The sequence below is a fragment of the Melitaea cinxia genome, chromosome 10 (assembly GCF_905220565.1).
Source record: "Melitaea cinxia chromosome 10, ilMelCinx1.1, whole genome shotgun sequence".
Taxonomy (NCBI): domain Eukaryota; kingdom Metazoa; phylum Arthropoda; class Insecta; order Lepidoptera; family Nymphalidae; genus Melitaea; species Melitaea cinxia.
The window spans coordinates 5294621-5320673 of NC_059403.1; the positions used below are offsets into that span (position 1 = coordinate 5294621).

At 33.4% G+C, this 26053-nt stretch overlaps 2 protein-coding genes and 2 long non-coding RNA genes across 4 annotated transcripts; 2 read left to right on the top strand and 2 right to left on the bottom strand.

Moving 5' to 3' along the window:
- Positions 1-454: 454 nt before the first annotated feature.
- LOC123657392 (cryptochrome-1) lies at positions 455-9136 on the top strand. The gene is made up of 12 exons (XM_045592943.1): positions 455-584; positions 812-958; positions 1259-1446; positions 1953-2069; positions 2182-2315; positions 3311-3406; positions 3480-3553; positions 4777-4903; positions 5788-5970; positions 6448-6615; positions 6869-6992; positions 8791-9136. The coding sequence occupies exons 1-12, from the start codon at positions 455-457 to the stop codon at positions 8905-8907; spliced, it is 1605 nt and encodes a 534-aa protein (XP_045448899.1). The 3' UTR covers positions 8908-9136.
- A 573-nt stretch (positions 9137-9709) lies between these two features.
- Positions 9710-25599, top strand: LOC123657394. Its single transcript, XR_006743707.1, has 3 exons — positions 9710-10138; positions 13328-13339; positions 25589-25599. It is a non-coding gene; the product is annotated as an uncharacterized LOC123657394 (long non-coding RNA).
- On the bottom strand, positions 12214-14091 carry LOC123657393 (cytosolic Fe-S cluster assembly factor NUBP2 homolog). The gene is made up of 4 exons (XM_045592945.1): positions 13840-14091; positions 13494-13764; positions 12837-13008; positions 12214-12604 (listed from the first exon to the last, which is right to left on the bottom strand). Exons 1-4 carry the CDS (start codon positions 13948-13950, stop codon positions 12370-12372), a joined length of 789 nt encoding a protein of 262 aa, XP_045448901.1. The 5' UTR covers positions 13951-14091; the 3' UTR covers positions 12214-12369.
- On the bottom strand, positions 14137-14423 carry LOC123657396. Its single transcript, XR_006743709.1, has 2 exons — positions 14341-14423; positions 14137-14168 (listed from the first exon to the last, which is right to left on the bottom strand). It is a non-coding gene; the product is annotated as an uncharacterized LOC123657396 (long non-coding RNA).
- Positions 25600-26053: the final 454 nt, after the last annotated feature.

The window sequence follows — 26053 nt, forward strand, 5'->3', positions numbered from 1 at the left end:
TAAAATGTTTGACGTAACGGGAGTGGTGAAAATGTTAGGGTAAGATAGAATACGTTTACGAATATAAGAAAATGTTAAAAAAATAACTTGGCAAATAAAGGAACACTTCTCATGTTTAAATATACATAGTAGTTACCTAATTTTGTTATTTCATGACAATTACTCGAGTTTAAATGGAAAATTATTGTAGTTCTTGATGAAATGCTATCCAATTACATACACATGATACACAGAGGAGCAATTATAGGAAACGGGACTTTATGTTTAATGAGCACTTATATAAATATTTCAACAGTTTTATTATAAACTTATTTTAATAATGACTAAACTATAATTATAGTAAAAATATTCGAAGAAAAAACGGAATAGTCGTGTTAAGAATATTATATTTACTTAAAAGTTATATACCTATATTATTTTTTATTTTATATTATTAGCACTCGTAACTACCAAGATGATGGGTGGCAGCGTGCTATGGTTTCGGCATGGACTGCGTCTGCACGACAATCCGTCGTTGCAGGCAGCGTTACAAGATAGGAGTATACCCTTCTTTCCTGTTTTCATCTTTGACGGAGAGACGGCAGGTAAGTCACAATCACGTGTCATTTTGAATCATCACAAGCGCGTTATCGACCCTATTCCCGCAGTCAACATAGCTTATTTCCAGGAGCAGTGGATATTTGATACATAATTCACAAGCAACATATGTAAAGCGTGCAATGTCTTTATTCAGTCACAATAACTGTTCAATATTTAGATTTCTTTAGACTTTTTGAAATAACATCTATTAAAGGATAAAACTCTTCAATAGGCACTAAAGAAGTGGGGTATAATCGGATGCGGTATTTGCTCGAGGCCTTGAACGATTTGGACATCCAGTTTAACAAGTATGGCGGAAAACTTCACATGATAAAAGGGAAGCCCGATGTTGTATTCCGACGTCTTTGGGAGGAACTCGGTTAGTATACAATTACAAAAACAACCACGTTGACGTTTCCGTAGTGATTTGTTTTAAAAAAAACTACGTAAGGCAGTTTTAGAAATTTAAATATTTTATGCCTCTCATAAATGAATGAGATATTTCATATTATTGCCAAAGTCATATTAAGAGTATTATCAGGCTAAAATTCAGGTGCTAAGTTCAGATAATTTAGAGATTTTATGTTTGAGAACCTTTCCAATAAGTTTTTTAACAAAATTGTTAAAGTTTAGAAAATATTGTAAGCCTTATAAACTAATAGAATGTGTTTTTTATCAGGTATTCGCAAGATTTGCTTTGAACAGGACTGTGAGCCCATATGGCGCGCTCGTGATGAGCGCGTGCGAAACCTCTGCCGAGAAATAGGAGTGTCGTGCTGTGAAAACGTCTCTCATACCCTATGGGATCCAGATAAAGTCATAAACGCTAACGGTGGCATTCCACCACTGACCTATCAGATGTTTCTGGTTTGTGGACATTATGAACTTTTTTAAGATTTTTTATGTTTGTGTTCTTAACTTGTTTTATGGTTCTTGTTCAGATAAATTTAATATTTTGTCCAACGTTTTCATTGACGCTAAGTGATGACTAGCTCTCATAGATATTTTGAGGTCCATATATTTTTTAGTTAGAAATGCAGTGCTTTCTAAAACAACGAAATAATAGAGCTGTAGCCTGGTGTAAGATAAAATTTATTATTATTTATATTATATTTGGGATAAGGAAAGAGATTAGCTTCCAATCCTTACCTACCTTATGTAGTAACCTAAAATCAAGTAACCGAATATCTTAAGCGCTGTTTCACGCCTCTACTAAGAACTTGACAACTTTGTTTGAATTAGCCTATTAGTTATAGCATTTCTACGAAGAGTAGCCAATTTCTTATAGCTGACTACTACCACTCCAAAAATAAGACTTTTATATTCTTATTAAGACATGTTAAACTGCTTGATTAAATACGACATGTTTTCAGCATACTGTTGGAATCATTGGCAACCCACCTCGCCCTGTGGATGACGTAGACTTGAAAGGAGTCAACTTTGGTACTCTTCCTAAAAGCTTCTATGAAGAATTTACTGTTTTCGATAAGGTAAATTTTTGTTTCGATCAATGTTATTAAAACCATTTTTAAATCGAAAGGGGATATTCATATTTATTCGTGGTGGTTATTTATTAATTAATATTTTATTTTGTCTAAAAAGTCCCCAAAACCGGAAGATTTGGGAGTTTTTTTGGAAAACGAGGACATTCGCATGATACGTTGGGTTGGTGGTGAGACAGCCGCGTTGAATCAGATGCAGAACCGTCTGGCCGTCGAATACGAGACTTTTCTCAGGTAAAATTAAACCTCTACTTGGATTTGCTTGTTTTATGGCATCATTAGATAGTACTAGCTGCTGCCCGCGACGTCGTCCGAGTGAACGCTATACAGCACCAAAAATACCTACGGTTATACCTTTTAAAATAACATTCATTTACCCGTTTCTTCTTTACATTTCATATCTACAGAAAAATCTCATAGATGGCGCTGCTTTAAAATTGTCTTGTTTACTTATATTAATTTAATTATGTTTATCGGCTTAGTTACTTATATTGCGTGATTTTTATAATGTGAAGCTAGCTTATATAGCATGGTTATTAACATAATAATAACAACATTCAAATATGCGTCGTTAGATTACACGTTGTTACAGAATGCGTTGAGGAAATAAAGTTTCACTGCTTGTTCCCCGTAGGTGATAGCGTAATAATATGTAGCCTATATGTTGACCCGACTTCTTAATAATATTCGTGCCAAATTTGAAGTAAATCCATGCGGTACTATTTGAGTTTATCCCGGACATACATACAGACGAACAGACAAACTGACAAACAGACAAAAATTCTAAAAACTATATTTTTGGCTTCGGTATGGATTGTAGATCATATCCCAAGTATTCTTTTTAAAAAATATTCAATGTACAGTTTTGACTTTTCTACCATTTTATTATATATGTATATAGATTGCTACAAAGAAATAAAATTTGGCAAATTATGAAAACTAACTAAATACAATAACTATGATTGTGATGTTAAGATTCGGTTTCTCAATTTCCAAAACTTGCCAGTTTACTAGGGATATAGTATACTAGGGATTTCAACTGTATAAAATACTTAGTATGTATTATTTTAGTAATTTACTCTCGTATGTCTTTTCTGACTCTATCACGTAGGGAAATACCGAGCACTGCCCTCTCCATCGCCCGCTGAGCGACTTTGAGCCTTCTTATGAGGCCCATATTTAGCGACCACGTCATCATAAATAATAATAAGTAATTATAAATATTACAGAGGCTCGTATTTACCGACGCATGGTAACCCTGACTTGCTCGGATCGCCTATTTCCTTGAGTCCAGCACTTCGTTTTGGCTGCCTCTCAGTTCGCCGGTGAGTACACGTTGAAAGTATTATATTAAAAATATATTTTTAATCATAATAATAACGTAAACTTTTCTTCTAGATTCTATTGGTCTGTCCAAGATCTGTTCCAACAAGTGCATCAAGGGCGTCTCTCTGCGACTCAGTTTATCACTGGTATGTACGTAGTCGTACAGTACATATTATGATATTCTAGTTGATCATTCAGACGTTGTCCTGTCTAAACTATGAATATTCGATGTAATTAAAAACGCTGTAATTAAAAACGGCAAACTGTCAAATACGTAAAATTTAAACACTCGTAAGCGCGTTCTAATTGAAACTTCGTACTACATATATGTATGTACTAGTACATACGTATATAGATTATCATAATGAAATGTTGTTACAAATTACTTTTAGAATGACAAAAGAAGTAAAGAAGACGACGTTAAAAACGTTTTGCTTTAGAATATTCATTTAACTTTGTAATATTGCGTTATATATCTAATGTTGTACTAGTTATTCACGTCAAATAAATAGTTGTCTGCAACTGACGGGTGGAAGGTACGTTCACAATTGATTTAAAATACAAACCTTCGTATAAACAAGAAGTTTAATTGAATTTTATATATAACTAGCTGACCCCGCAAACGTTGTTTTGCCATATATGTTATTAAAACCCTTAACTTAGGGGTATGAAAAATAAATGTTAGCCGATTCTCAGACCTAACCGACGCACACAAAATTTCATAAAAATCGGTCCAGCCCTTTCGGAGGAGTAGGTAATTAACATTGTGACACGAGAATTTTATATCATTACGTAGTATAAAACAAAGTCGCTTTTCACTGTCTGTATGCTTAGATCTTTAAAACTACGCAACGTATTTTGATGCGGTTTCCTTTAGTAAACAGAGGGATTACAGAGGAAGGTTTATATGTATAATACATGCATAATATAGTAGAGGAACATTGGTAGTTTTTGCACCCGTGAGAAGCCGGGGCGGGTGGCTAGTATAAGATATACCTTTTGTCTCATGGGCTTTCACTTTTGATTCGTCATTTTATAAATTATAACCAGTTATGATCGTGATTTGCTGATGAGCGTGGCTAGTAATAAGCTTAAGCAGACAATGACAATTGCTACTTAATTAATGTACAATGAATAGCGTTAGTTAATTACAAAATTAAAATAATCAATAATAAAATATATATATAAAACTTATTGACAATTTAAGTGTTTGTTGGATGGGTAATCACAATTATACATATCAAAAACTGCTGTTATAGACGTATTTTTAAGTCATATATATATTTTATTTGTCTGCTTCTTTGACATCTTGATTATTTAAACTTTCAATGTAATTTATTTAAATGCCTACTGTTTGTTTTATTCCAAGGTCAACTCATATGGCGCGAATATTTCTACACCATGAGCGTGAACAATCCAAACTACGCGCAGATGGCCGGCAATCCTATATGCTTGGACATACCCTGGAAGGAGCCAGAAAACGATGAACTTCAAAGGTTTTATAATTTCTTTTTTTTTGTTTTAATTAGTTTAGTTAAGCACTAACATCGCTGAAAGTACTGATATTTATTTTAAAAAAGAATATAGCAACCCTTATGTAGGATTATATGAGATAGATATATATAGTAATAAAAGGAAAGATTAGACAATGATATTGCCATTTGAACGAACAAGAGATTCTTTCTATTGAATAAACCACTTTTGCATTTTAACAATGTCTGCAGTAAGTACTAAACAGGTTAGTTTTTAGGATGGCTAAGAAAAAGAGACATGCGGGAGGGGCATCCGAACTCGTTCTCAATCGACGTAGATTTTTATAAATGCGAAACCACTATAACTAACTACTCACCACTACTACTGTTACTGTTACCACCACCACAACTAACCACCACTACTACTGTTACTGTTACCACCACCACAACTAACCACCACTACTACTGTTACTGATACAACCACCACAACTACTGTTACTGTTACCACCACCACAACTAACCACCACTACTACTGTTACTGTTACAACCACCACAACTACCCACCACTACTACTGTTACCACCACCACAACTACCCACCACTACTACTGTCACTGTTACCACCACCATAATTAACCACCACTACTACTGTTACTGATACCACCACCACAACTACCCACCACTACTACTGTTACCACCACCACAACTACTACTGTTACCGTTACCACCACCACAACTACTACTGTTACCGTTACCACCACCACAACTAACCACCACTACTACTGTTAAGGACTTAGTTTTACTCATTAAGTTGATATTTATTTTGGTGAAGAACTACGTCAACCGAGGAACCCTTGGTTCTCAGTTGACGTAGAGGGGGCTTGAGTGATGAGGCTCGCGTTGCCCTCAGATGGAAGGAGGGCCGCACGGGGTTCCCGTTCGTGGACGCGGCCATGCGGCAACTGCGCACGGAGGGCTGGCTGCACCACGTCGTGCGCAACACTGTCGCCTCCTTCCTCACGCGCGGCACGCTGTGGCTGTCCTGGGAGCACGGCCTGGCGCACTTCCTCAAGTACCTGCTGGACGCCGACTGGTGAGCCTCGTCCCCGCTCCTCACTGGGGGCCTTCTTCCTCGGTGGGGGCGTCCTTACTCTATGCTGCGGGTAGTCTAGCAATACGTTTAGAAGTTAACTGAACTTGTTGTAGTGCAGGTAGCACTAGTTCAACAGATGTCAGCAAAATACGGAATTTTATTTTCATACAGCTTTATCGACAAACAAGTGTACGTCCCATTTGTTGGTAAGCGGTTAACATAGCCTATAAACCCCTGCAACACCAGAAGGATCGCAAGCGCATTCGACTTTACCCCCGAACCTCCCCAACAGTTCTGGCCACCTTACCACAGGAACACAACACTACTTGTTGGTGCTATTTAGCTGTGGTCTTCGGTAAGGTTTAGGTACTTTCCTAGCTGGGCTGCTCCCAATTTTGAGCATGATATATGATGATAGCAGTACCTCAATATCATTTTTAAGGCATTTGAATTTTGTGAGTGTGTTCTCTTGCTCAGGTCGGTGTGCGCCGGCAACTGGATGTGGGTATCGTCGAGCGCGTTCGAGGCGCTGCTGGACTCGGGCGAGTGCGCGTGCCCGGTGCGGCTGGGGCGCCGCCTGGAGCCCACCGGCCAGTACGTGCGCCGCTACGTGCCCGAGCTGGCGCGCATGCCCGTCGAATACATGTACGATCTTCTTCCTTACTTCTACTTTCAATAAAACTTTTTTGGCCTGTCCTTTGTTACGTTTGGTTATATATTTTCTGTTTTATCTATGCCTTATTGTAAAATAAAATTGCCTCAAAAAAGAAGTTCGTTATTTAGTCGTGCGAGAGCGTCACTATTAAAATTAAAAGAGTTAAAACTCCGCTAGCTGTGCTAGTTATGCCACTAATTTTTGTTTTTACCATGCTTGCATTAATTCGTACGCGCGCCGCAGCTACGACCCGTGGAACGCGCCGCTGCAGGTGCAGCAGCGCGCGGGCTGCGTGGTGGGGCGGCACTACCCCGCGCGCGTCGTCGACCAGCGCGCCGCCGCGCAGCGCAACCGCGCCGCGATGCAGGTATTTTCGTTCAAATTAGAGATAATTGTGTTTGCTCGCAAACGAAAAAAAACCGACTGCAATTACATCCACGAGTAATACAACGTAGATCGACGAAAAATAACCAAGTAACTACGCGTTATCAAAGATTACTCAAAAATTAGTTATCAGATCTCGATAAAATTTATATATGACCACATGATAAACATCGACTTTCGATTAAATTAAAAATTATCAAAATCGGTACACCCGGTAAAAAGTTACTGCGGATTTTCGAGAGTTTCCCTCGATTTCTCTGGAATTCCATCATCAGATCCTGGTTTCCTTATCATGGTACTAAACTAGGAATATCTACTTTCCAACAAAACAGAATTATCAAAATCGGTACATCCAGTAGAAAGTTATGCGGTATAAATACAACGTAGGTCGAAGAAAAAAGCGTCAAGTAAAAACGCATTATTAGATATAACTCGAAAAGTAGTTCTTAGATCTGAAACAAATTTAAATGGGACCAATTGACGCACACCACCTTTCGATAAAATAAAAATAAAAATGTCGAAATCGGTCCACACGGGCCAAAGTTCTGATGTAACATACATTAAAAAAAAAATAAAAAAAAATACAGTCGAATTGAGAACCTCTTCCTTTTTTGGAAGTCGGTTAAAAAGTGTGTGTATACTTATACTAGCTAACTTCACGTTGCTAACTTCTTCTTCGTTGACTAGCTAACTTCAATGTGTCGGTTTATTCGTCTAGCTAACTTCAGTGTGTTTTTTTTTGTGTGTGTGCGCACCTATCGTAAAAATTTACCCTCATAATTTTTCCCTAACGCGCCAAAAGAAGTATAACTTCAAAAAGAACATGACACCTTTTCATATCTAGTTGTCTGCGCACCTGACGGGTAAAGGTACGTTCACAATTCAGTTAAAATACAAATGATTATGTATAAGAATAGGTTAGTTGAATTATATATATAATTTGCCCTTGGGCTTTTTAAGCACTTGAATTATACTACTCAGTTATGGTCCTTGTGGTTGTTGGGCGTGACTAATTGTAAGCTTAAGAAGACATTGACCTTTTTACTTAAAAAAAAAATCATACTTAGGCTTCATGGTCATACATGTCTTTTCTATAAGATATATAGTGAAAATAGTAAATAAAAAAAATATGGCTTTAGAGATTAAATATAAAGTGCTTGTATGGTTTAGGTTAACTGAGTAGTGTAGTTTTTAACTGAGGTAGGGCACAGCAGGAATTTCCTGCTCAAAATAGGAAGCAGCCCGACTGGGGTAGTACCTCGACCTTACAGAAGATCACAGCAAAATAATACTGTTTTCAAGCAGTATTGTGTTCCTGTTGGTGAGTAAGGTGACCAGAGCTCCTGGGGGGATTGGGGATTGGGTCGGCAACGCGCTTGCGATGCTTCTGGTATTGCAGGTGTCTATAAGCTACGGTAATCGCTTACCATCAGGTGAGCCGTACGCTTGTTTGCCGACCTAGTGACATAAAAAAAAGGTAATGCCTATACATTTTTCATAAGAAATGAATAGGCTGGAAAAATGCAAGTTAATTACTTATTTGGCTTCTTAAAATGTTAGGTTCTTTATAATGGATCTAGGTGGGCTAGGATCTTTGTAATGTTACTATAGAAAAGTTAAAAATTAATACTTACTTAAAAATACTAAAACTATTAACAGTTTTTTTCTTGGTGTAATAACTTTTATTTAACTTTCCTTAACCTTATTACAATCATCTAAAATATATATTAAAAAAAATTAATGTATAAGTTTTATTACAAAAATTTTATCATTATTTTCAGGAACTACGTCGAATGCTCGAAAAGGTACCACCTCATTGCTGTCCTTCTTCGGAGGATGAGGTTCGCCAGTTCATGTGGCTCGGGGAAGAGACTCAGGCTGAGGTTTCTACATCTTAAAAACGATGATATTTTATACACTATTATCTGAACTTTTCTTATTTTTTACAGGAAATACCATATTTAGTCGTTATATATTTTTATATGTTGATTTTTAAAGATCTGAAAATGTTTTGAACAAATAGTAAAATGTATTTTCAGAAGTAAGTGCCAAAGCCAAATCTAATATTTTGTTGTAGGTATTTAAATTTCTCACAGATTTAGAAAAATAAAAACAATAGTTTATTAATTTTTATGCTTTAATTATGAATACTATTTACTGATATTTGAAATAAAAATATCAGTGATCATTATATAGTGGTCATTATAAAAAAAAATATTTTCGTTAACCGCAACACTGGAACTGTTAGTTGTCGAATATTAATTTTTAAGTTAATTTTTAATTTTATTACGAGAGGTAAAGTTATACTTCTTATTTTAAATTTTAGGAAGAAATTGAAAAGTCGTAATATATCACTTTTTAAACTTTCATTGTCATTGACACTATAATTAAGACAACGGTTTATATCTTATATATAAAGATGAATCGCAAAATGTGTTGCTAAGCGCAAAACTCGAGAACGGTTGGACCGATTTCGCTAATTCTTTTTTTAAAATGTTCCTTGAAGTACGAGGATGGTTCTTACGGAGAGAAAAATTCTAAAAAAAAAAAAATTTAAATTTCCTGAAAAAGTCTAAAAACAACACTTTTCTATACTCGCATACAAAAGATTTGTGATAATACTTAAAAGTCAATTTGAACTTGAATACCATACGATAAAGTTTGTGTTAGGCGATACGAAGTTCGCCGGGTCAGCTAGTTTATTATAGTTATAAATTTACCATGTTTGTTGTTAGTCATTCTAAGTTCCTGATGATGACTTACAAGAGCTATGGTCACGTATACATTGTGTATTTGGATTCTAAATATGTTGTCTTTAATTTTTAATGAATTATAATGGAATTCTATTATATGTTATAGTTTTAAGTTTGATCAGATTTTTCTTAGAATTTAAGTATTGTATGGATGTTAGACGTAAATAAAATAATTTGATATTATTTGATGTTCTTAAAAATGTTTGTAACTACACCATACGAAAAACTATTTTCTCGGTAGCATGAATGCATTAAATATTGCATTTTAACTGGTAACCCAGAAACTGCGTGAGAGAAACGGTTAGAAGTATATATTTTTAATTAGGCCATTTAAAATTTTATCGTTCGTAATTATTTTAAGGTTGGGAAAATATTGGTAGGGCACATCAGGATATATCATCAGAACACAAGACCACAGCTAAATAACACTCATAAGTAGTGTTGTGTTCCTGTAGAAAGGCGGCCAGAACTGTTGATGAGGGTCGGGGTAGAGTCGGGAATGCGCTGGCAATCATTCTGATGTTGCAGGGGTTTATAGGCTACGGTAACCGCTTACCAACAGGAGTGGGTTTGGAGCATTAGATTTCATATGATTGAGCTTACAATCGATAAGTGAGACTACTGACGGATTTTAATTGATTAACGGTTGAGTTTCTTTTCATTTTTTCTCAGAAAAGTCTACATTACGAATCTGAACTAGTTAATTAACTTAAACTGGTGTAAAATTGGAAAGTGTTAAAGTTTTTTTTTGTGATCTCGACCGCACCGATTACTAAGATAAGATCATTAAGATACTTCGTATATGACGACGAGTATATTGACGAAATCATTAAGTTGTACTATTGTGACACAACTGGAAGCTATTAAATCCAAATAAATGTATGAAGCATAGAAGTTAAAATTTGCACTACATAATATTAGTAAAATGGGTAGCTAATATATTAGTTATGTATGAAACTTTGATATTAATTAGTTAGTTTGTTCAACTTATCGCAGTCCACTGTGTTTTCAAGTTTGATATTGTCTATGGAAATTTTTATAATAATTTTTTGTCTATTAGCTCATATATTGTTTTCTAATGTTTACGCGAATTTTACTCATTTAATGAAACAACTTTTTTCGGATTTTATCATTCATTAATTACAGCCTATACAGTCCACTGCTGGGCATAGGCCTCCACAAGTTCGCGCCAAAAATGCGTGAACTCATGTGTGTTGCCCATAGTCACCACGCTGGGCAGGCGGGTTGGTGACCGCAGGGCTGGCTTTGTCGCACCGAAGACGCTGCTGCCCGTCTTCGGCCTGTGTATTTCAAAGCCAGCAGTCGGATGGCTTTCCCGCCACCGGTCGGCTTTTTAAGTTCCAAGGATTTTATCGCGGTTTATTAATTTTTTTTGATTCCCAACCTTCGTTGATGTATGTCTGGTAGTTTCGAATAACTTTGTAACGTTAGGACGTCTGACACCTCAGTCCTCCCGTGACCATGGTTGCTGTAAAGTGTCCGAAAGGTCGGGAATCAAAAAAAAAGTTAATAAACCGCGATAAAATCCGAAAAAAGTTGTTTTATTAGCGCATATTTTTTGTATTTTTTTTTTCTTAGAGAAAGCAACAGTATATTGACAGATGTATAAATTGTTTATTAAAAATTGATGGAAGGACTATATTTACAACTGAAAAACATACAATATAGCTTAGTCTATATTTTTTTTAAATAGTTATAAGCTTTGTCCTCAAATCCCTAATCCTGTCTTTTATAATTGACGTTATAGATGGAATATTTTAATAAATGTGGAACAAAATAATGAATTTTTTATTTTAAATGTCGTCAAAGGAATTTAATTTTTTTTGATAAAATTTAAAAAGAGCAATACCTCAATAAACGCTAACATTTAACGGCTACCAGTAGCATGTAAATCCTGTTTGGGAGTCCGAAATATTCACAATGGCTTGACCACGACATATATTTGTGTGGTAGATAAAAATATTTATCATGTGTGTGATCAAACCCATCAGGTGGTTGTGAATAGTATCGTAGTTGGCAGTGACCCTGATTTCTGCTCTAGGGGCTGTGGGTTCGATTTCCGTTGAGTGTGGATGTAATATGTATATTTCTTTCTGGGCATACCTATTAATTAAAAAAAAATGTGTGTATTTATCGGCTAGCCAACTTCACGTTGCTAACTTCTTCTTCGTTGACTTGCTAACTTCAGAGTGTCGATTTTTTGTGACGATGTGCGCGCATATTGTAAAAATTTACTCTGATCATTTTAATGTAGCTTATGTATATGAGTTGGCATTTGCCTATAATACAGGCATTAGGTTACCTATCTTAGGAACAGACAACTGCGTACGTTAAAGATAATTATTTATTACTTACCTAATAATCTTCCTCGATAAATAGACACATAACATACTTGTATATTAGAGTGGAGAGAATTATTAAAAAGGAACATGATTTTGTACTTCTGTCTTTATTTTTATACAATATATACAATCATAGATTTTATTTCAATCTTCATTAAGAATATACAACAGTATAATACGAAACAATTTTTAACATCATAATTATTTAGTAAATAATCAGTATACAGTTGTCTTAGAATTGACACTATAAAGCATTTGTTGTCGATTCAGATAACTTATTTGCTAATTCATTAAAAACCTTGCTTGTTGTGCATTCTGGTAGCTCCTTAATAGCTGAAACACCTTTACCGGCCAATGCTCCAATTCTAGGATCTATAGGTATACTCCCTAGATACTGTATCTTTGATATTTCTGCTAGGGATTTCCCTCCACCAGTTGAAAATATGTTCGTGCATTCACTGCATTTTGGACATTCGTATCTGGAATTATTCAATAAATAATGGTATTGCAAACTTTAGCAAGCCATTTTAGTAATTCATTGATAACGTGAAGCTCGAAAAGGGAAGATGAAATGAGGGTGTTAAAATGTCGCTAAAAATCATCATGTGATGGACAACCTGTTTTTGTATTAAAGAAACTTAATCTATTTATTTATATTTATTATATTTATTTATTTCACATGATTATATTTGACAAGTCTTTATTCCTTACCCACTCATATTTTCAATAATGCCCATTATAGGTATGCCAGTTTTTCTGCAAAATGTTATTTCTTTACGAACATCCTCAATAGCAACTTCTTGGGGTGTTGTTACAAGTATTGCTGAACATTGGGGAACCTGCCGTAGGTTTTCCATTACTGTAATATGTTCATCTGATGTTCCTGTGAATGTAATAAAATAATTATAATACATTCACAAGACTTAGTATTAGTACAACAAATTTGTTGTTAGGGGTTACCATAAATTTAAAGAAAAAGATAGAATAAATCTTTTCTAATCTGTTTATTTTTTAATCAACATCTAATTACATGAAATATTCATAATTTACAGATATATGCTGATTAAAACACATATTTATATTTGTAAGGTAGTATTTTCTTTTTAGTTCAGTAATGTATAATTAAGATTTCATATGTAACTAATAAATTGTAATGCAGATAATAATAAATTAAAAACAATCTTTTATAAAACATTTTTAAGTATTGATACATAGTTTTTCAGAATATTTTAAATTACTCATAATAAATTTTTGCCAAAATGCCTTTAAACAGTTACAACACCTATGGTTGTGAACAAACATCTCAATAGAGTATTATTATGTACCATTTTACAAATAAATTATGTAAGAAAATTGTTAGTTAAGTACCTGGAGGAGTATCAATTATGAGATAATCCAAATCTTGCCAATAAACGTCTTCCAAAAATTGTTTAATCATAGATGTCTTTTTAGGCCCCCTCCACACAACAGCGTCATTTCGTGATTTTAAAAGAAAGCCGATGGACATAACACCTAATTTTTGTTCATTGTCTAAATACACCGGAACCCAACCCTCAGGACCTTGATGAATATTTTGATTTTCCAAATTTAAAAGATAAGGAACGCTTGGACCGCATAAGTCGATATCAAGTAGTCCAACCTGAATGGTAAATTTGATTTGTCATGATTTTGTAAATTGGAAGTAAAAACATTTAATACAAATAAAACTTCTCACCTTAAAGCCTTTTTCTTTAAGAGTTAAAGCTAACTGTGTGCTGACTGTTGATTTTCCTACGCCTCCTTTCCCAGACAGTACTAATATTACTTGTTTTACGTTTTCTAACATTTTATCGAGAGGAATTAAATTTAACTATATGAGAAAAAACAAAAACAGCTTCTAAACATCCAATAGAATGATTGATTTATTAATTGATAAATTTAATGGTTTTTATTTGTGAGCACGGTTGATTCCGCCAATGTCACGTAGAGTGGAGAACACTCGAAGGAGATTGATTGATCAATCTCCTTGGCAAAATAGTCAGACTTTTATTGTTACACCTTAACCTAAAACAACACAAACATTTAATGTTAAACTAAGATTAGTGCTGTTAGTAACTAAACTATTACAAACTATAAGTACACTAGGACAGACACATGATTTATTTACAACTTAATATTATTTATTTCAAAATATTTACACAAAAATGTACAGTAGAAACCATGGGTAGAAACTAACAATTAACAAGTCGTCTCCTGTATAGGCAAGTTATTTTACTCTTTGCAAGTCGTCAACAGAATACAGATCATATTATAGAGATTACATTGAAATTTGAATATTCAATATATACCTATAAAGTCATCATCTCGTCAGTCATGTGTACTATTGCTGTCACTGTCAAGTGTCAAGTCAAAAAAAAAAAACCAAAGAGACTTCAACTTGACTTACTTCCATGGAGCATCATGCTTACTTCATTACTTGACAACATAAGAAAATCCTTTCAAAAATCTAGTTTTTGCTGTTTGTTCCTGGATATTAGTATGTGTATGAAGACATCATTTTATATTATAATGAATATTAATAATGTTGATGATGAAATCCAATAATGCGTACATAAAAAAAGTTTGGTGCGAATAATTGAAGCATTTATGTAGAGTGTTATAAATAGAGAACTTTCTATCTAATTTACTTTTAATAAACGTAAGCAAATATACAGGTATTGAAATCATTAAAAAAAAGTTCTATTAGCGCTTGCGCCAAACACAAACAGCAACAGTAGCGCCGCGTTGAATGTTTTTTTGTCAGTTTTGAATAGGGTTTCTCGTTAGAGGTTGTGTCTATCGTGTACCGGTACTTGAATAAGGAGATGCTACAATTTTATCATTTTGTAACAGACTATTGGACGTTTTGTAACATATATAGTTTCTGATATAAGTTACAATTTTAATTTCTTATAATTTCTAAGTGAACAGCAGTGTTAGAAGTGTTTTATTTGCGTAAAATTTGAGTTCAGTGCTTGTGCAAGGGTTTATGAAGACAAGGCACAAGATTGGGAACAAAATTCCTCGTTCTTGATTACTTTCAGGTATTTTACCCTAATATTTTATATATTTACAGTGTACCAATTTACGTTGCCTTTTTATAGTCATTTATAATGTTTAGTAAAAATTCATACCACGAGCGTAGTGTCGTGAGCTTAGTTTGATCCACCCTTAATAAATTTTACTGAATGGTCACCGGCATTTTTTTTATAAAATTAAGAAGACCGATTTACATTTATTAACATTTTAATTTAAATATCTTGAGTATATTAATAATTACGGCATTTAATGAGTTTAAAAAAGAAAGTAAAGGGATATTTCAAAAAACGTTATTACGTTAGACATTATTATGTGTAATAAAAAGATAATATATAAATATAATGTAAAAGTTGAACAAAATCTGTGTGATAAAATTGAATGCATGATCTGGAAATCTCTTAGTGGGTGGGAGAAAGTGGGAAACTAGTATCTCTAATATTCTATTTCTTATATGTACATATCTTGACTTAGTTTGAATTTTTTTATTTTCATTTCATTTTACGTTTTTTGCTAGCTAACTACTTGCTAGATCAAATGTACTTTCTAGTTTAAAAAAAAATATATTTTTTTTGTGATTTCTAGCCATTTTGGCGGTTTTTTGAAATTTAGTCAAAATTAGGGGGTGTAGGGACCAAACAGACACCAAATTCGGATTTAGAACATCGAAATACTTAAGCCTGGCTGGGTCTGGTCAAAGGTACAGACAACTTTTTGTTTTGTGGGCCAGTGTATTTAATATATCCCTATGAGTATTGTGTCATGTTTATGGTTTTACATTAAATATGGTAATGGGTTACTGTTTTGTCATTTGTATTTAAATTAGTTTATACAATTATCACCTATGTCTAGGGCCTTGTGTGTTTTTGTCTGATGACAAATTAATAAATACATCTGTTTTCTTTTTTTAAGTATACATTTCACTACTAGTTTTCAAAAACAAAATCAAAAATGACTTTATCCAAGTAGGCTTCAAAAGAACTTTTGAATTTTCATTTTACAAATCAAAATTATGTAAGGTACTTTAATTAATTAATTCGAGTTCAAATTAAAGCTATCACCCATTCGGAATGTGGATTCTGCAGAGAATCGGCAAGAAACTACTCTCAGTTTTTTTTTTTAAAGATCCAATTTGCATAATATGGAAAGGCTGTATGGTGTAGAACTTTGCTTAGCATTAAAGTTTCTTTTAATTCCAAGAAATAATTACAGTTCACTTCTTTTTTTTACAATTCAAACATATTTTATTTCCTTGACACTGTATTACACTACCTTATAATAATGGTACAGTAAAAGTTCCACAGTGTACTAATCTATACTAATATTATAAAGCTGAAGAGTTTGTTTGTTTGAACGTGCTAATCTCAGAAACTACTGGTCTGATTTGAAAAATTCTTTCAGTTTTAGATAGCCTATTTATCGAGGATGGCTATAGGCTGTATATCATCACAGTAAGAGTAATAAGAGTGGAGCACCAGTGACATCCTGCCAATGAAACTACACAACCAATTAAATGAAATCCAACTACTCGGGCAGCAGCGTCTTCGATGCCAGCCCTGCGGGGTCACAAAACCGCTTGTCCAGTGACTATGGGCAAAACACATGAGTTCACGCCATTTTTGGCTCGAACTTGTTGAGGCCTATGTCCAATAGTGGACTGCAATAGGCTGATGTGATGATGATGACCAATGAAAAATGTTTCCAAATCAGGGTTTTCTTTTTCTTTTTGAGAACTTCTGCTGCGTGCGTTGCGTAAATAGTTTAAGTTTCACAAAAATCATGTATAACAGAATTGTTCCTATTCCACACGGACAAAGTCGACGGCAGAAGCTAGTTCCTTATAAATTTTAAAGTTCATTTACTTTTATTATTTTTAAAATTTACATCACAAAGTTTAGCTATTATCTAATCTAATGTTTAATAAGATAGGATCATCTAATGTTTAATAAGATTTTTTTTTTTTATTATTTTTGCAAAAATTGAAATCCATACATAGATTTTATATCTTTAAATAGAATGTCGTAATAATAATAAAAATAATTAAATAAGTGTGCTCAGTTCCACTTCCAGCCCCATGACCTTGGAGATAACATCAAGTCATAAATAAGGGTGTAGTAAATGTTTATTTTCACCCCTCCTGAGTCACAAGTTTGATGAGGGTTTACTTTTAAAATGTCTAGTTATTTATTGCTTAATATTTTTAAAACAAGATTTCCTGTCTATCAAAAAATTTACAAATGTTTAAAATGTTGCTTTTTTGAACACAGTTTTTTAGTAGATGAACTTTGCTTTGTTTTTCAGTCTTGGCGTTTGTTGCGTGTGTTTCTAGATACGCAAAACGGGATTCATCATTTTGCTTAGGGTTGTCGAGTTTGTGGCGCTTTTTTTATTGTTGTTTGCCATGACTCAGTGTGAAATTCAATAGATTGTAAGCCAGTGGTCATATTATAAACTTACTATGACACAGTTATTTGGTATTATTTGTGTGAAAAAAAATTGGAATTAATAGCATTTGCTTCCGGTATGTTTTGAGGATTTCGAGGATTTAAGAGTAATATGTTCAATAACAAAATTCTGTCTCGTTACTCGTTCCTAAATAATTACAATGATTTCAGAGCAATCACAAGAGTGATTGATCAATGAACCGGATAATTATGCTATTTAAGATGTGAAAAAGGTATTGCAAGTAGACTTCTAAACTACAAAAAACATGTTATAAAAGAATAACCTAATTACGATTTTTCGTGTCAGGAAACACGCAAATTTGACATAGACACACCTATGAATACCTAATTAAAAGTTTTTACTTTTTTATTAACACATTGTAGTAGACAAGTGGTACTACTACCTACTTGTGTTACTTTATAGTAACTTTAGAAAAAAAAAACAATATTTCTTTAAATTGCGGAATGCATAATTACGTTCCAAAAAGACTTATTATCTAAAAATGCATTTTTAATAGTGTAGGAGGTTTTAAAATAATGTTCTTATTGGTACTCTGGATGCACCGAGATAAGCATAACTTTAAAGTAACCAAAGAACAGGTTTTTATTTAAAATGACCAGTTCATCTCTGTAGCTGAAACCATTTTTCCTAATACGTACATAGCTACTAGCAAAGACGTCAAAACTAGCTAATGATGATTTTAGTCAGTCGCTAACTATCTATCTGTAAGTGCACATTACTCCATATACCTCTCGAGGGAATTACGATGCGCGCTGAGAAACAAGAAGCATATCCCTTTGTTCGTTTTATACCGTCATGCATTAAACAGACTTGATATTTGATATATTATAAACATTAAAAGTTTTTTTAAAATTATTTTTTCATCTTTACTTATCGTTATTATCGTTTCTAAATACTCATTTTTTAATTTGTTTATTTTCAAAAGACATGTAAGAAAACTTTTGAGTTTTATCATGTTAAGTTGTAGTGTGAAAATTTTGTCCTTTTGTCCTAAACAGTTGTTTTTTAACAAGATGTAACTTCTATTATGTACTAACTACTACTTACTACTACTACTAGTTAGTGTATTACAGACGACAATACTGCAATTAATAATTTAGTGGAGCTGAATGTAGCCATTAACAGAGTATCTATTGTAAATCATCATCATCATCATCAGTTCAGCCTATCACAGGCTACTGCTGGACATGGCCTCCACAAGTTTGCGCCAAAAATGGCGTGAACTCATGTGTTTTGCCCATAGTCACCACGCTGGGCGGTCGGGTTGATGACCGCAGGGCTGGCTTTGTCGCACCGAAGACGCTGCTGCCCGTCTTCGGCCTGTGTATTTCAAAGCCAGCACTTGGATTGTTATCCCACCATCGGTCGGATTTTTAAGTTCCAAGATGGTAGTGGCATTATATTATCCCTTAGTCGCCTCTTACGACACCCACGGGAAGAGGGGGGGGGGGTATATTCTTTAATGCCGCAACCACACAGCATATAGCTATTGTAAATATATGTCAGTAATGAAACCAACTTAGATGTTAAATTTTGTCTCAATAACGTGATTACAGTATACATATACCTATGTCTAATTATAAGCTTAAAATGCCTCTACGCTATATTTAGACATATATCTTGTATAAAGAAACGCTACGATTTATTGAAGTATTAAAAACTCGAAAGAACGCAAACTTTCACTGTAAAATCATATTTTAAAATAAATATTATATTTTGTGTATTCATTATAGCACTTAAAATATTAAGTATTTAAATTCCATAAATGAAATAAAGTCGCACGGAAATCAACATAGCAAACGAGAGTCAAAAACAGAAGCAGTCGAGCTTATTCGAGAACCCGAAACGCTGTTGTGTAAAAACTCGTACCGGCTCGGGACATATTTTCCGTCGAAAGCAAATTAAATATTCGTTTCTAAAACGTTTAATAATTACTTAATACACTTTGTTCTATCGTTTTATTCCAAGTCTTTTTGTTTTTTTGTGTACTGGCTCTTGTCTGCGACTTGCGTCGAATTTGTAAAAGTATATGAGATGCGTATGTGTGCATAAACATATTATCAAAACCAATAATTTTTTTCCAATTTACGCAAAATTTTTTATAGATACTCCGCTCCTATTAGTCGTAGTGTGATGTTATATAGCCTATATGCTTCCTCGATAAATGAGCTATTCAACATTTAACAGTTTCAACAGATTAGCGCGTTCAACCAAAGAAGCTCTTTAGCTATATAATATTGATGTTACTAAATAGAAATTGGAATAATTGTGTTTGCAGGCAAACGAAAAAAAAAACCGACTTCAATTACATCGACAAGTAATACAACGTAGATCGACGAAAAAATAGTCAAGTAACTACGCGTTATCAAAGATTACTCAAAAAGTAGTTATCAGATCTCGATGAAATTTAAATGTGACCACATGATAAACATCGGCTTTCGATTAAATTAAAAATTATCAAAATCGAAACACCCAGTAAAAAGTTATTGCGGATTTTCGAGAGTTTCCCTCGATTTCTCGGGGATCCCATCATCAGATCCTGGTTTCCTTATCATGGTACCACACCGGGGATATCTCCTTTCCAACAAAAAAATAATTATCAAAATCGGATCATAAACAACGAAGTTATCCCCGAACATACATAAAAAATTACTGTCGAATTTGGTAACCTCCTCCTTTTTTTAAGTCGGTTAAAAAAGTTTCGCGTTCAGCCTCTAACATCCACTGCTGGGCATAGGCCTCTTTCTCCATGTAGGAGAAGGATAGAAATGGAAAAGTTTGAATAAGTGTAACTTCTTTGTTCAGTATATTTTTAACTAATCTATTAGTGCAAATTACACGCACCTTTTAAACCGTTGGTTAAATTACAGAGTGCAGTTTAAAAAAAAATTATAGTCGGACGAATAAATGGCTATAATTATATAATAACTCAGTGATAGCAAAGGCTGAATTTGCCCCGAGGTATTCTATTAATGTATTCATAGAACAGATGCTATTGTAGATATATGGATTATTGTAATCGCAAGAATAAAAGGGTGGGTGAACTTTATTGTAGGTAAGCATATGTAGTATCCACAGAAAAAGGAACGCAAATGAAATTACAATAAAGAACAATTGGTTTTACTTAAAGAAAATTCTTAATAATTATGTTAAAGCTTAACCACTTCGCTAGAGTTACTTGCATTCCGACTACGTGTTTTTACTTGTTCATCGTCTACAAGCTACTATTATTATATAATACATTTTCTTAATAAATCCCTCGGTAAGTATACCTACTGAGAGCTAATCCCCGTTTGGCAATGCATTCACAAATATCTAGGTCATAAATCACCAACATGGGGGATCGCCTATTATTGGCTGCATCCAACTGGGAATTGTTTCTTTTATTAGTTTTATAATCTAGCGGTCGTATCCCTTCATTTATATGTTAATAACTTTAGTTATGACTTGTAATCTTGTTTATACGTATGAAAACAGCTGGCGTATACTTAAATTAATTCTGTAATTGCAGTTAGTAATACTTTAGAAAATATAAAAATAAGTTCTTGTTGTTAACTTGTATATTCATTTTTATTATAAAAACGACTTGTGAAATACGTTTAAACTTAAATCGAATTTGTAAAACTTTATGACATGTTCAAGCATGTAGCTTGAGGCGCAATTCTAATTTCCAAATAACTTTCATGTTATTAGTCTCTAGAGAATACTCATGAAATTAATCAACTTTCTAGAAGGGGAAATTCAAAATTAATAAGTTAATACTTGCATTATTTTATTCCCTATTTATTAAAAATTCAAAGGAATTTTAAATAAAAACATTAGCATATAACGGTGTGACAAATATGATTGTTGATTTATCCCCACATCGGCACACATAGTTTATACAAACAAGTAAATGTGTCTTTATTCCGATAATAAAAATAAATCTTACACAACTTTTGTTTCGAAACGCTAAATCTGTTTTGAATTGTCACTTCGGGGATGGACTTAAAATGATTGGGTTTAGATTGAATCAACAAATTATTGTAATTAAATTATTTAAATTTGACTTCGTCACCGTTTAAAAAATGCGGGCGTGGCGGACTTTTAGAGATGGCAAAATTTGGTAACCGTAAAAATAAGTCAAGAGGAACAGCTTAAAAATATAAAATTAAGAGAACATTGTCCTTTATTGAAGTTTGAAAATTCAGCAGTGAAAAGTCTTATTCGCAAAATGGGACGCAGTGTTGTACGTTGAATTGTAAAAGGCTTGCAGTTTAAAACCGTAGTTTTGTTCAAGTATTCGACCACTGCAGCTCTCGCGCTTTCGGAGGTGGAGCGCTTTGAATTGAATTAATGTTTTCTTTTTCCTCGTACTATATCTTCACTTATGGGTCCAGCAGTGGGACCGTTTGATCGGTTACGTGGTGCTCGTAAGTGGGTTTTTTAGTTCTCTATCTACACGACCTCTCGCTTTGCGAATGAAAGAATTGTTTTAAATAAGAGTAAAAAAATATAATTAGATATTAGCATATCTTATGCTAAAAATGTCGGTGCGGTTTTAGACATTTATTGGTTTTGTTATTCCCACGATATAGGTATTCATGATGATTTGCGTGTTCCGGTTATGTGGTAAAGTTATTTTATATCATTTTGTGTCAGCATTTTTGATAGTTTCACAACAATTTATTTTACCCGTTTTTAATACGATATTTCACGTGACTCAATCGCTCAAAGTGTATAAACACAACCTTTTACACCATTCCAATCAAATTTAATTATACGTGTTAAATAAATTAACTTGTGTATATTTTAAACAATGTAGCTTAAAAGCTACTAATGTATTCGCTAGGTATTATATTTTACAATTTATATTTAACTATCCATTTTGGTACTTTTCAATTCAATTTATCAGTAATGCTTATTCGTGTTGACGCTGGGGTGGAAATCCAATCAACTCCCCCACAAGTAAGCTCTCTCAATTTGTTTCGACGAATCAACAACGCACTACGCCTTACACAGAATTACCCTAAAAATTGGATCTATGGAGCGAACTTAGAACTTTACTTTTCGATCTTATTTTAGCCTTGGTAAATATAGAGCTATATATCTATACAAATAAATAAAATTGTAGTTTCTGTTTGTAATATTAAAATAACCGCTTTTTACGAAATGCATATGGATGTATAGACGACGGTACATATAGCAAAATAACATTTTTAACAATTTTTGTCTGTATGTCTATCTGTTTGTTCCTGCTAATCTCTGAAATGGCTGGACTGATTTTGACGGGACTTTCACTGGCAGATAACTGATGTAATAAGGAGTAACTTAGAATACTTTTATTTTAGAAATGTATTCATTTTATAACTGCGAACTGAACAATAACTTTTTGTTAAATTCCACGCGGACGAAGTCGTGGGCACAGCTAGTTTAAAATAACTGAGGAAATGTACTAAAGATTATTATGTGTTTTTATTGTACTACTAGTATACCAAAACAAATTCAAACTACATAATAATACATATACAAGAGACAGGCCGATTTTAATATGTAATTCTTTGTATCGCATAGTCTGTTTGTTACGAAAGTTAAAACCAAAACACGTTAATTAATCGGTCAACTTACCTGCTTGCTGAATAAGTATATAGAAATTAATGTAGGGGAATATTTAACGTTAGAGAAGCCGCGGGATGCACATTTTCCTTAAGCACCTTTTTGATAAACTTTTACAAATTTAATGCCTACAATTAATTTGAAAAAAAAAAATGTATAAATAAAAATAATTCGTACTTATATCATTTTGTCTATAATTTTTAGGATTTTTAAATATAATTTTCGTTGCAAAATACTTTCTACTAATCAGAGTAATTAAAATTGTAAAAACGCTTTCGTCTCGCAAGATGAAGAGAATTTATTTTGGGCTTAGAGAAGTGTTTAAATAGCATTCAATTTGAAGTGTCTCATTAAAACATTTTAAATACAAATAGAGAGCTTTTATTACAGTGGATATAAGACTTTTTAAAAGTAATAATTAATCAATAATACGACTAAATAAAAACTTTTATGTCTGTTGCTCCCAAGCGAGCGGCAATTACGCCTTGACATATGGTTGTTTCTCAGAAACTGTCTGACCTTCTGTTGGAAAGATTGCAACACATAATAAGACACGGACCTAAACACTTGGGGTCGAAAACTTGATAATAGAAGCCACAGACACTCACTTGCATCATTAGTAAAATTATAAGTCTGAGCTCTTAGATTTCGATAATGTACTGCAAAATCGATTCAGGAATATATTATTTCTTTCGTCGTTTCTATGATTTACTAGTTAGAGACAGTATGTTCAATATCATACTATATTGTTGAACAGTAGGTAAATAAAACAGTTGCTATAACATTCAACTTCTGACGAGATTCCAACCTCTTGTTTTTTTTTAATTTTATTTACGCATTGAACAATTATCACAACACTCATACATTAAAAAAAATCGTAAGAAAAACAACAATCAATCAAGTTTTTGTGTAGCTGATATTGCATATGTGATGAAACTTCTCTAAAAAAAACATACACAATTTCCCGCGCCTTTAAATAAGTGGCCGCTGATCAATTTTTCCATATCAAATATACAGCACATGTAAAACGTGTAAGACTATGAGGTCTAATCCTAGTAATAGCCATGTCGAAATAATATACGCGAAAAAATATCCGTCTGTGCAAGATTTGATAGGTATAGCTTCTCTAAGCTGAAATGGCATGAATACACTAAGTATTGACTACAAAATGTATGTGGGGACATGCTAAAGTTATATCCGGACGCTATAATAAAAGGTGAAAATCCAGTTAGAGCCGGATGTCTGCTAGGCCTTTTAATTAATATATTCATAAATCCTTCACAGGTAATTAAGATCACGTTACCATTAGAGTATAGTAGTATAGTATATACGTTTAAATACGGTATAGTTTATAATTGATATATTATTTTTTTATTCTATGTATTTAGCTAATCTAGTCTTGTAAGCCAGAGTTATCATTGTGATTTTATATCACATTCGAATAGATGATTAATTAATTTATTTTACTTATAAATAATTTCTAGAAATTAACCAGAGTTCGCAAAATTTTTCAACCACATCTTCACAGCTTTTAAGTCTTGTTCTTGTTACTTGTAAACTCTCTTAATGGGCAGTATGAAATTGATTTACAATTATTTATAATTAATCAACAATAATAATAAGCAATAGATAGATAATTTGAGATACTCGCTAAGATTTGTACCTATATATATGTATGTGCTTTAGCACGCTGTCTTTACTTGAATTTTTTCAAGTGGTAAATTGACAATTCATCTCGTAATCGTTGTTGGGGAAAGTCATCCCTAATTCTCCATTTATCGAAGTCAAAATGAATTCTGCGGTAGAGCAGTCCCGTCCTGAATCCTTTTCCTTAAGAGGATTGAAAGGGCTCAACAGTAAGAGGCACTCAAGTGTTCTGTTATGTAATTTATATTAGAATCAGTAATTATTATATTATTAATACTGACATTAATTGAATAAAGGTTTAATTAAAAAAATGTGTTGTATAGCTTATAGTTATTATTTTTTGCCCGCCTGCTCAGCGTGGTGACTATGGGCAAAACACATGAGTTTACGCCATTTTTGGCACAAACTTGTGAAGGCCTGTGTCCAGCAGTGGACTGTGATAGACTGAAATGATGATTATTTTTTTAATTTTTAGGGTTCCTTACCTCAAAAAAAAAAAAAACGGAACCCTTATAGGATCACTTTGTTGTCCGTCTGTCTGTCAAGACCCTTTTTCTCAGGAATGCGTGGAGGTATCAAGGAGGAATTTATATCAAATACTTAAGTCTACTGTCTTTTGGAGCTGTGAAAAAATCAAACTTCTAAGCCAACGCAATCAAAAGATACAGCCGTTTATGGCGGAAATTATCGACACTCGTAAGGAAATTAAAACCTACAGGGTGAACAGGCAAGTGAACTTAGAATACATTAGTTACATCTATAGTAAAAATATTTTTAATAATTTTTGTACGCAGACCTCGGTGCGCGAGTCCAAATCGCACTTGACCCGTTTTTATTTTTTCTTTCTTCGTCAACTTGAAATTCGAATTATTTCGCCTATTTTATGTAGGATGGAAGAGATACAATACATATCTATTGTTCGTGGGAAAATCCAACAATATTTAAATTCTTAAGATGTTTTAAATAGCGTTAATTTCATTATTAATTCTTAATTTAGACCATAAAGATAAAAAATGTCATAAAATACAAAAGAATCAGAGGTACCCCTGCTGAAAGGTCCAAATAAAAAACGATGATTGTATGGGAAGTTATTGTAAACTATTGTGTGTTTGAAACAGGGATATCAAAATTTTCATACAATTTTTATCTGTTTTTATCTGGGCTAT